This window comes from Athene cunicularia (genome assembly GCF_003259725.1).
Source record: "Athene cunicularia isolate RWA chromosome 12 unlocalized genomic scaffold, athCun1 chr12_part1, whole genome shotgun sequence".
NCBI lineage: Eukaryota > Metazoa > Chordata > Aves > Strigiformes > Strigidae > Athene > Athene cunicularia.
In genome coordinates, this window is record NW_020799116.1 from 9,551,859 (window position 1) to 9,564,652 (window position 12,794).

Genomic DNA, 12,794 nt, shown 5'->3' on the forward strand with positions numbered 1-12,794 from the left:
ATACATACGTGCTTTTACTTTAACACAAATGTTCTGCTGAGAGATTTCGTGTCCTCCAGCAATTCCTGAGCCAACTACCACTGTTTAGATGCTACTTTCAGGCCAAATCTTCCTGAGGTCAAAATTGGCACAGGTCTGGAGGCTGGGAGCCCTCCAACCTTCATGCTGCCAAGACAAGGCTGGACCTCCCGTGCAAGTCAACGGGAGTTTACAGCCGTGACTGAGATGACAGAATTGTACTCTTACACTAGAGTACAACTATACTAGTAAGAGTACTGTGCTCTTACTAGTAATTGTACTGCTACTAGAAAACACATCCTTATTTTTGTCTGAGGTATAAGGAAGATATTTTGGTAAGATAGTACGCAGCTGTGCTGTTACATAAATGTCATTTTATTACTAGCTGCTGTTTAATTATTCAGAAAGGTAAATGATTTACATGTTTTATTTTTCTGGGTGGGCAGAGAGACTAATTAATTGCCTCTTTGTTGATGGCAGTCATAAATGAGGGGCTTTCGGGTATATAAAAATCTGCCACTTGTTTACATAGACAAAATTTCCTGGTTAGCACTAGTACTTATTTTCTTTCCCTTCTGATATAATGCTTATGTAAACCCCAGTACTTGGTTTTTTTCTTTCCCTGTGGTGGCAGAATTTACACACCTGGGTTATTTATGCAAGAAAGATGTTCCTTGAGCTGACTGCCAGTTCCCCCCTTGCAGTCCCACGGCGGGCACGTGCATGAGCCCCCAGGAGCCCTGAAGACCCTGAGAGGTGATGCAAAGGCAACAGGGCAGGGCTGGGCTGGGCTGGGCTGAGGTTTGCAGGGGACAGTGAGGCAGAACACTCAATGCACGTAGGTGAGGAAGTTTACATTCAAGTGAGTGCAAACATACTTTGCAATAGTATGGATAAAGTTACACTGGACACTGTCTTAAGTAGTTAACTGAAAAGTTGAGAAAACCTGCACGAAAGAGTTTACTGTATGCAGTTAGAATTACTTTATACTTTATTTTTGATTAAATAGTGTGTAACATTGCTGGATGTTGGTAGTACACAACAGAAACTAGAAAGGTTTCAGTAGAAGAAAATAACTTTTCCATCCATCAAATTAGACTGATTTATATGGGTTTAACGTCATGAATGGCAAACATTTGTATGCGTTGTGCAGCTTGTTGGTTCTTCCATGCTTCACAAATGTCACAGAGAAAAAAAACTTTTGCTTGAGAATGAGTAAGCAGCTTTTCTTTGTATAAATTCATGCAAATCCTTGGGAAGTGCACTATAAAAATGCTAGTTCTGTTAGACTACAGATGTCTGCGCACCATTTAAAATGCTCTTTATGGTCTGATTCACTTCTTTAGCAAGTTCTTAAGAAGTCTGCATATTAAGAAAAAGCAGCAGAACTTTATAAAGATTTTTATAGAAACTAGAGCTGCAAAAAGCCCATTTTCTAAACCCCCTTTTCCTCAGGAATTGGAGAAGGAGGTTCAAAATACAGGTTAATTCTTCTCACAGCTCCATCTAATCCCTCTTTTATTTCCCTCATATGGACAGTCTCTCTCTTTTTCAAAAAACCAGAATTATATTGTTTAGTAATAGACTGTTTCCATGTGTGTGCATTTCCCTTCTGCCTTGTGAGCCATCCATGACAAAATAGTTAAGACCAAAGAAAAATTCTTTACTTAGGAGTACAGAATACATTTGTTCTCTAAACCGTTAACTTCCAAATGGAAAATCTTGGGAGAAAGGCTCTTGAAATAAAGGAATTTTTATTCTGCTAGTAATTAGCACATTTACGTATTAACAAGGCAGTGCTAGTACTGTATGCAGCATATTCAAGTGTGCCTGCTTTTGGTTGGATTCTTAAGCTCCACTCCTATGTATCATGAAATAAAAAAAAAACACAGGGAATTTATCATTTGCTTCAATGAAAACAGATTTAGACTACTACTGGGGCTTCCAAGACTCCTGTATGTTCTCTATAAGCAAAGTTTACTTAGGGCCCTTTTTTCTTAAATAGACATTCATCATGTTAAATGTTTTTATATCAGGATAGAAGTACTTTTTCATATTTTGTCAGCATTTAAAAAGTGATCTTTTGTGTATCTATTCATGGCTTAATAATCCTGGTCCTATAAAACACAAACAGAGGTTTACAGGCCCTCCCTTTTTAATGATTCTTTCTGCCATTTCAGTAGCATGACCCAGAGGGAGCAGATCAATTATATTTCTGAGTGAGGTACAAATGACAGCCATAAATAATCATGAATTACTAATGACCAAAATTCAACAAGCGCTTTCTCCTGTTCTTTAGACTTGCCCACATATAGCGCTGTGCCTCCAGTATGGTGCCTTGGGCTGCTCTGCTGTGACGTTGCATCGAAATGCCTTCTTGCCCTTCTCAAATGTGCTCTTCTCAACAGGCAAAACCTAGTCTAGGTATTTGCCTAGTGCAGCAAATTACAGCTTTCTTATGATAAGAACTTTTTAAAGAGCTCTGTATTTCTATATTTGTTTAAAATAATAGACAGTGATAGTAAATAGCATTAACAGATTAATCTGGGTGTAATGTTGCATGGATTTAAGCTAAATTGGAGTAACATAACCAACCAATTCTTGTACTAATTAGGCCAAAAGTCTCTGTAGACTAGTCATCTTTCTCCAAGAATGGCATGCAGAAGGTGCTTTGAGAATGGTGTAAGAATAAAACATACCTGGAGGGAACTTTCCCCCACCCTGCCCTTCCAGCACCTACATCTCAAATAGTGAGAGTCCAGGAATATTTAACACCATACCTCAATAAAAATCAGAGTAGTAGAAGTTGGTGTCTAGACCAGGCCTTCAAATAGTACTAATATTATTTTAGTAGCATATCACACTATGCAAACAGAGAACAAAAGACAGGGCTTCCTCTGGAAAGCCTACTCCAAGCAAAAAGACAAAACGAGTATTGTACAGTTGAGAAGATGAAACACAAACCAAGTTAGTGATCTACCCAACGTCACGTGAGAGCACATTGCAACTGAAACCAGAACACTGATCTCTGAGACTGTACTTAAGACCATTCTAATTCACAACATTCCCACTTCTGCACTGTTGCTCATAATTTGTAGTTTTTGAGTCCATCCTCCCACTCCCTCCCTTCTTCCACAAATGTCTCAGTGATGTAAGACAGAGAAAGGGCAATTATGGATAGCTCTGAAGATAATCTGTGTTGAAGAGGGTTATTGAAGTTGGTGCCAAGAAAAGATGGAAAAATCACCCAGTGCTGCTATCTGGGAACCCAGCAGCAGTGACAGATCCAAGTGGGTTCGTTAATAAGAGGCCCTGCTGCTTCAGTAGCTACCTGGTATCTGCAGAGTAGGCTTTGTCATCTTGGGCCATCTGCTTTCAGAAGTAAAGTGCACTTCAGCTGTAACAACCCCCAGCAGCGCTACAGGCTTGGGGAGGAGTGGCTGGAGAGCTGCCAGTCAGAGAGGGACCTGGGGTGTTGATTGACAGCCGGCTGAACAGGAGCCAGCAGTGTGCCCAGGTGGCCAAGAAGGCCAATGGCATCCTGGCTTGTGTCAGCACTAGCGTGGCCAGCAGGGACAGGGAAGGGATCTGACCCCTGTACTCGGCACTGGTGAGGCCGCCCCTCGATTCCTGTGTTCAGTTTTGGGCCCCTCACTACAAAAAGGACATTGAATGACTCGAGCGTGTCCAGAGAAGGGCAACGGAGCTGGTGCAGGGTCTGGAGCACAGGTCGTACGGGGAGCGGCTGAGGGAACTGGGGGGGTTTAGTCTGGAGAAGAGGAGGCTGAGGGGAGACCTCATCGCCCTCTACAGCTCCCTGACAGGAGGGTGCAGAGCGCTGGGGATGAGTCTCTTGAACCAAGTAACAAGAGACAGGACAAGAGGGAATGGCCTCAAGTTGTGCCAGGGAAGGTTTAGACTGGATATCAGGAAGCATTCCTTTCCAGAAGGGGTGGTTGGGTGTTGGAATGGGCTGCCCAGGGCAGTGGTGCAGTCCCCATCCCTGGAGGGGTTTAAGATTTGCATTGACACAGCGCTGAGGAATCTGGTGTAGTTGGGAACTGTCAGTGTGAGGTTAATGGTTGGACTGGATGATCTTCAAGGTCTTTTCCAACCTTGATAATGCTGTGATTCTGTTTTCGGCTGAGGAAGACTAACCTCAGCAGGTGTCATGTGGGTAGGAGTCCCAGCACCACCTCACTTTACCCTTCCAGTCCATGCTGCTTGACCATGGCCTACCATTCTCATAGTGTGCTACTGACAAAAACACTTTCATTTTCCTATTTTGGCTCAGATTGATGGCAGTTACAGAGATGCTGTCAGGTCAGATACAAAAGCTTCTGTTGCACTCTGCAAGCCACTCTGCCAAACTTGAAAAGGCTTTCTTATCAGCTGTGATCTTTCAACATATGAATGATCATTTTCTCTAAAATGATGCCATAGGAGCTAATTTACTCTGTAAATGTTCATGATCCATGAAAATACATAAACCAAATATGGCTTTAGTCTGATAGTACAGTTACACTTTCTGTGAAGCAGAACACGTATTTCTCAAGTGTTCTTTCTCAAGCAGTCTGATGGTAGTGGTTGAGAAATGGCTTGCTACTGAATGCTGCTAAAGCCAGAAGTTCCAGCAATTGAAATGAAATAAAGAAGTGCTCAGTTCCCGTGCCAGTGGACAATGTGTCCGATCACCTACAACATGTCTATGTCCAGAGCTATCACTGTATTGACACAAGTAAGAAAACACTGCCACGATGCTTACCATTCTTGTAGATGGTGGCCTCTGGCTTTTTCCCTGAAGATCTACTGCATTAATAGGAAGACTTCCTTCAATAGTCACTGTTTAAGGTAGTAACTATTGTAGTCTTGTTTAAAGTTTATGTATATTTTGTATTATTTATTCAGCCACTCTCCTGTCAACCCCCTAACTCGTAGCAAGTTCAGGAGGGCTAGCTAGATCTGCTTACATTTACCCACCGAGTCTCTGAAAGGAACAATCCCAATCTACGTAGAAACGTTGTCCTGTCCTAGTCAAAGTGAAGCCTGACCTTTTGTTTCAATATTAATGAACACAACAAAATGCATTTATTAAATCTGCACTTTTTCATTACTCCATATGTTTCCTTTTTCCCAGCCCATTTCTGACATGTGACAGTAAAGCACAGAGTGATTGTCCCTACTGCGTTCTCCCTTGTGACTTCTTGCCACCTGCTTCATAGCATTAAACAGATGTGTAAGTGTAAGGCATTACAAAACTCATCTTTTCAATCATTTATCGCTTAAAAAAATTCCAAATAAATCTATGTTGTGGTTAAGTATTTTATCTGCTCAATGTAAAGAAGGAACTGTAAATTCTAGGAAGATTATGAAGCAAGATATTTCATGTGCACAGTAGGTGGAATTGTCCCTTTATAACATAGGTGACCATTAGGCATTTTGTTTCTTTCATATCACATCTTGTTTATGTTCCTTTAATGACCAAAATATTCCTCTAACATGCAATGAAGAGTATCTTCCAGATAAATCCTAACAGAGGCATTGCATTATTCATCGTCAAGTGAAGAGGAAAATTTCAATTGCCAGTTTCTGGTAAATGTCTAATTAAGAAAGGGGACTTCTGAGCCACAGACAGGCGCCACAATCATTAAAGGGTAGTTTTCTGAAGATTATGAGTCTCCAGTCTGTCAAGCAGAGTTTTTCTACAGCTGAACTAATTCAGCAGTAGAAAACCCTGTCTAGAACAAAGCCCTTGGAATTAACATCTTGTTTAAGCAAACACATGCCTACTTTGAAGTAAGTGTGATAGTTTCACAACTGTTATTGAGGTTGAGTTTAATGGTAGTGAAGTGACAGAACATAACTTTAACGCTATTCTTAATTTCAGCTGCAGCACAGACTGTACATACAAAGTATATGAAGCCATACAGTGTATTTCAAGTAGACCTGTTTACTATAATTGGCACAACCAGTTCGATCTTAATGTGGAAAACTACTGAAATATAGACCAACTAAATCCTGGCTGCCCAATTAAATTTGAAGGTGTGAAAAGCATATGTAAGAAGCAATTATTTTTGTTTCCCAAATCTTACAGTTTTGATTCAAAATTTTTTTTTGAGCTGAATGTTTATTTTGGCAAACTTCATTTTGGCCCTGATTTAGGATAGCATCATTACTCAGGAGGTTTAAGTCTAGTTAGACTGTTTCCTTGAATTAGGCTTTCTTAATGACTGATTACTTCAGTCTAATTTTTGCAAGTCTAAACATGTAAATGGAATTCTAATGGCAAAGGGAACTGTATCGGTGATCAGCTTAGTGCAACTGGTTTGTGCTGAGTCCTGCTGAAGCAGTAGTCTCCTTGCAAGTGGTGCCGCTGGAAGCTGCCAATGAAATATAGTGTCGGTTAGTTCCTCATCACTACCATCTTCTCATTAGCACAGCAATTTGTATGCTGACCATGGTGCTTATATAACCTTGGCTGCATCGTTATCTTAGTCTAGCTTAAAAGACAGATCCAGCTTGCCCACTATTGTTTTTACCAACACTGTCATTTTTATTTGTCTCAGATGTGCCAGGCCAGAAGCACGTGAATGAGGCTTTCAAGTTACTAAAACATTAAAAGGTCGTTACATCAACTGTTTATTTATACATGAACTTTAGCATTTGTGAAAGGTGCCAGCTCAACAATCACAGAGGCAGAAATATTCTGACCTCGGATCATTTGAAGCAAGGGCAGTGGCAACATGAGCTTGTTTCCTGCCAGCGTTTCTATCCTTATTCTGGAGGGACAGCCTGGAGGAAGGGGTTAGTCTCCATACTCACTTATCACATGATTTCTCAGCTGGAAGTGCCAGTTTTGATGGGTTGTTTTTATGATATCTCCCCACCATGAGAACTGGATGAACTCCATTATCTTGAATCCCAGGGAACAGCTCTGAGCATTGCCCCGGCAGTTTAGAGTCATCTGTGATTTAAAATTTGATGTTCTTATCCTTGAAAATATTGTGTCCATTTAGGAAATTATTTCACTGGGTGTGCGTACCTCCCAAACTGTGTAAACATGTGCGTACTATGAAATAAGTCCTGAGAAAGTTTCTTAAATTGCGGTCTTAACCTTTTTTATTTTGCAAACTTAAAAGCTCTATCTCAGATGACTCATTCTTCTAGGGGTTTCCTTCAATGGAGCTTACTTTATAGTCCCCCAGGAGTCTTCCTACAAAGGGAAAAGTCCTTACTTCTGTTATTGTTTGTACAGGATCTGATAATGTTGAGAAAAGCAAACTGGAAAGAAACCTGGTCTAAAACACTCTCCAATTTTCTGTTTTTCTTTCTTCCTTTTTCTCCCTCCATTTTCACAACCTTTAAAATTTTCTCAAGAAAATTTCCATTTAACTAGAAACCCAAAATCTAATAGCATACAATTACTTCATTTCATATGCTGCACGCAACTGGGAAGTAAACCTCAGGATACATTGAAGATATTACATGCATCATGTTGCTGCCACAAGCATGCTTCTCATCGGTGACACTGTTCTGCATCAAGATTTCAAGCTGCCACAGTCCCCTCTGTATTTGTAATACAAAGCATTGATATGCACAGCTACAATAGACTAATGACGAGGTGTCTTAATTTGGTTTTTATTATGTGATTAAAGGTACAATAAGGTATGTGTTCAACAAGAGGGAAGACCATTGTTCTGCATCATTAAGCTCACAGCGGCCCAAAAAGAAATTGTAGGCAGTGTGCCAAAGCCCTTAATGAAGAGGATCTCTTTGAATTATCTATGGATGAGGAAGGGATAAAGCCTGAGCCCTGGTATATTTGATCCTCTTTGTGCTCTCTGTTATGAGGACTTACGGAGCCAGACGTACTGGACCTTCTGGAATTGTAATTTATTGAAGCATTAATTTCCCAGCCACGCTAAAGCTCTTGGCCTAATAAAGAAAGTGCAGTTATGTACTATTATTAATTCTTGCAAGTGTTTTCTGAATTCCTACATCTCCGTGTCATGAACTTTTCAAAAATAAGGCTAAAGGGATTTATTTGTAACAGTGCTCAGTATTTCCTAAAACTTATGCAAATTTTGTCTAACTGAGATGATAAAAAAGCTTCTTTTAGTTTTTACTCTGAAATGGCAATATCAGCACATGATATTAGGGTTACATGGATGATACAAAAGGAAAATACTGTATGAGGTATTTGATACTGCTACCGTATTTTGAAACTTCTATATGCTCTTATTTTAAATGATAATGATTCTTCATCTCCCTCACCATTAAATTTTAAGTGATTGCTCTTATGTGTAGGTTACATGAGGATGTGTTTTTATGGTGATGTTTAATTATCTGGATGTACTCTACAAGCAATAGAATTCTCTCCTATCTGTGAAACAGAGAAATCAAAGTAGTTACCCTGTTAAAATAGTTTTGCATAATAATTGATATTCTGGAATAATCAGGGATTATAGTCTTAAATAATTCAGGTTTCACGATGTTAGAAATCCCAGTTTTATAGGATTACACACACCTCTCACTTCTGTGGAAGCTGAGGGTATTCCAACCATGTTTCTCAAAGGACTTCCATGCTGAAGTTAATCACAAGTGCTGTGCACTGTGCCCCACATATTGCTGAAACAAGGTTACAGCACTTTGCAGGTTGATTTCTGAATCCAAAGTACTGAGAGGGATCTGCACCTGCAGCCAGCACCGGATAGTTCAGTCATCTCAGATATCAGTGGCACTGCTCCTGTGACTGATTTTAAGGACATGTATTTAAAGAATGTTGTCCTGTATCTGTTAGGAGATGTCAGTAACCTGCTAAGCTTCTGTCACCTTCATTTCACCACAAAAATTGTGCAAGCTTCCTAAACAATCAAAATATTCATAATTTGTTGTTGTCTTAGTTTGTTTTGGTTGTTGCGCTTCTGAGTCTGATTCACTGACAGTCCTCAAACCCAGACTGCATGAAAACTTGGCGACTTTGAGGGATAAATAACTATTACCACAGCCACTGCCTGATCTGAAGGGAGGATTCACACAAACAATACCTGGCACCAGTCTGCTGTTGCAGGCAGTATCTGAAACTAGTTCTCAGCACAGAATAATGTCCAAGAAATCTGATTACCTTTCTCTAAAATTCTTCCCACCATCACATGCCTAGCAGCTTAGCAAGTGGAAGTGAGTTAGTATAAATAGAAATGACAGCAAACATGTCTTCCTATTTGCTCTCACAAGTTTTTTTCTTCCACAAAGTGTCAGTGTCTTTTGAGTGAGTGAGAATTAGATCAAAACTATGTGTTTAAAATTTAATCCCTTCGCTACTAGCATAACATACAAACCCCATCTTTTATTCACTTTGCTGTCAGTGACATCAGTATCTGGGATCAGATGCAGGTGGTAATGCAAGGACCACAGGGCTTCTTTCACTCCTGTGCACCGCTGAGCAATTCCCTCTGCCGGCGAGCGCAGGGAAATGTCACCGACCCCACGCTCCTGTGACTGGGGGTAATTGTCATTGAGTAAACTGCCCTAGGGAACAGCAAGGTAGTAAAGTACAGCTTGAAGGATCCGGGGAGTTTCTTCTTATCTGGAGGGTTTGTACAGACAACCCACTTCACATTTTCAGGGGTTAACCATAAGCTATCTACCTGTGATTATTTCAAGAGAGATCTATCTCTTCTTAGGAGTACATCCCTAAACACCTGGTCATCGCTTTGCATGATTCCATCACACTGTTTTGGTCCAAATCATACTTCAGATGTGACAGAGTAAGAAATTTCAGAGACAGAAGGAAAAGCAGAAGCAGGAAATAACATTTTTGTAATAGTGGTTAATGTGTTATTTTTAGAAAACTTATCAGATGCTTAATATGAGTAATTTGATATATAAAGATCTGTAGAGCAGTTTTAATCTACTGTCCAATGTAACTATTTGTTAGCTGGCATTTCTACACGCAGAGGTGCAAAAACTAGACATCAACTTACACTGACAGGAACAGGCACTTATCAACAGATACAAAACCATCCTTGCACATCTTTCCTAACTTGTTTAGAGTGAGTGGCCAAGCCATGATCCTCATCATGAAATTTCCCCTAATACCTACTGGAGTAATTAACAATTACTATTTTGTGATGTTAAGTTTTATAAGAAGTTAGATATATAATAGCATACATTTAAATATTTGATGTTCTGCAAGTGTGAATCAGAAGGTACATCATAAAAACATAACTACTATACACATGTCAAATATGGCAAAACCCCCTTTCATTTCCACTTGTATAAGCAGTTTTTGATATTCCATCTTCCCTCTCATTAACAGTGGTCACAAGCCTAAAAGAGAACATTTGCTTTTAGAAATGAAAACTAGTTCTTTACCTGACAAACTTCATACAGTAACTTGTACTGTTCTTCTTGCTTCTGTAGAGTGCACAAACTGCATCCCATGTTTAAGTAAGTGGCAGAGGTAACCTCCCTTATTCACCAGAGCAGCCACAGAGCTCTGGTAGCCAGCATGCATGCAGGTATCCTTGCAAGCCCTCGGTGGGTCGGCTGGACCGCAGCAGTTCACGGTGGTATCGCAGAGGGTGCTGCGGAGGAACAGTGCTCTCCCTTCGTGCTCTCCCTCCTTCCCTGGCAGCATACAGCACTCCCTCTGCCGCGCCACTCCGGCTGCAGCACTGGGCTCCGATGCACACGCTATATACTGCTACTCATGCATATTAATCAGCTCTCATTGACTATTCATAACAGACAGTGATATAGAAGCTATAATTGCCAGCTATGACAGCTGAAATTTCTCTAATTAACAGGCAAGTGCTTCAGTAGGAGGCATAATAAAAGACACTAACAATTTTGTAAACCATTTTGTAGCAATTACAAATAAACACAACTACATTTTACTGTGGTCCCTCAGGTTAATTCTTAATGTATTTAAGCTGGCTAGCACAGTTTAAATGCAAGTCACAAGGAAATGAACATAATGGTACAGAACTCAGCGGTGGCTGTGGCAAAGTTGAATATGCTTAGTAGCATTTATTTTCCTCTCCTACTGTGGTGGCATCTGAGAGCCTCAGTTTTATAGCAGGACATGACTGAACCAGGCATTTAACAAACACAACAGAGAAAGGCTGTCTCTGTCCCTGAAAGCCTACATGCAGCCTTAGGACCTGGCTACAAAGCAAAAGAGGTATATGTGAATATATGTGGATTTAGGAATTAAAAAAAAAAAAAAAAGTGCCTTGGACTAATATTTATAGATTAGATTTAGACTGATGTTTATACCAAGTGAAAAATGGCCATCTATGCTACTGAGTCTTGTTGAAGAGTGTAAATAACAGGTTCACATATTATTTGTTATATTAAAAATATAAACTTTATCAGATTACGAAGATACACAATAAAGTAAGTATGGCATTTATGACTATTCAGTGTTTGAGTGCCTAGATCCACACTGACCTGTGCCATAAATGTAAAGAATGAAGCATCAGTGAACTGCCTGAAGAACTAGAAAAGTACTCCTAAGTCATAAGCTTTATGGATATTTTCCAGTCTGTTGGAAATCCTGCCTTGTGGTAAGAGTTTGGATTGACCATAATTTTTCCAATTGCTTAAGTGTTCAGAAGGTACAGATTTTTATAATCCTTATTTCAACTGATTCTGCTATAAAGAAGACAGAATAGCTAGGAATGAGACCAAGGGTGTAATTCCCATATAGGTGTTGCAAGGCAGGGGGCCTGGATCTCAAGCTGTGGTCATTTAACTGACTTCTATTTGCTTACTGAGTTTCTGTGGATGGCAATGGAAATGTTGTGCACGGATTATATGCAGCTTTTATGTCTGATACTGTACATAGGTATCTTGCTATAGGTAACCTGTAGGACACCCAGCTATTGCCACAATTGTACTGTCTCACAATTTGCAGTAAAACCATCATTAGTGAAACACAGTTCATGCCCTTTACATGTTTTATTACTAAACTTCAGTGCCAAGAAGGGGGCCCTTAACTCTGAGACAGTGTTTTGGTAGTAAAATCTACCTATGTACAGGAAAAGAAAGAAAGGAGACCTCTTCAGATCCCTGCCAAACATCTGAAAGCAGGCAGGGACTCCATCCCTGTGCTGTGACTATGATGTTTCCCTGATGGGATTGCCACTGCAATGGTGGTGGAACTTGCAAGGTTAGAGCAAAACAGAGGTAGCCTGGATCTTAGTGCTGGCCCTCTAAGCTGAAGAATGATTTGGGCTATCCCTGGTTAGATATGACAGCCACTACAGGATTTTCCAAAGCTGGTTGACAGCCAGTGGCTGTGGATCTCAAACAACTGGAAAGTTCTTGCATGAGGGAACTAGTGTTCCTTAAAAGCAGAAAAGATGATGATGATAACTGATTTAATTAAAAAAACACCCTAGTGATATTGTAAACAAATTTATGGTTTTGATTATTTTTTTTTTTAAGTTATGTAATTTGATTAAGCAACTTAAGGTAGAACTTTCAAAAATCATTGTCTATGATTTTTGGGTTTTTTTCATGCAATTAAGTTTCTTCTTAAACACTAGTTGCTATTTAAATACTATTGTTCAGTTCAGGTGGCTGAGTTCAGTCAGCTTTTTTTACAAAGAGCACACAGCTGGATTGGATTAGAAATAAAACAGAAACATGCAGGATATTTCATTTCCAGCTTCAACGGAAATGCACCTATTTGTTATTTTCCTATGGCAACATGATAGACTACATGAGGTAATGTTTCATCTGATTGAAAAAGATAATCTATAAACAAG

The 12,794-nt window shown here is 39.8% G+C and overlaps 1 protein-coding gene across 1 annotated transcript in view; it reads right to left on the bottom strand.

Annotated features, from left to right (window-relative positions):
- Nucleotides 1-10,668, bottom strand: part of PDZRN3 (PDZ domain containing ring finger 3) — a 33,892-nt gene extending 23,224 nt beyond the window's left edge. The window contains exon 1 of the mRNA XM_026857712.1: nt 10,393-10,668. Within this exon, the coding sequence (XP_026713513.1) occupies nt 10,393-10,461 (69 nt within the window). The 5' untranslated portion in view covers nt 10,462-10,668. The remainder of the gene's footprint in view (nt 1-10,392) is intronic.
- Nucleotides 10,669-12,794: the final 2,126 nt, after the last annotated feature.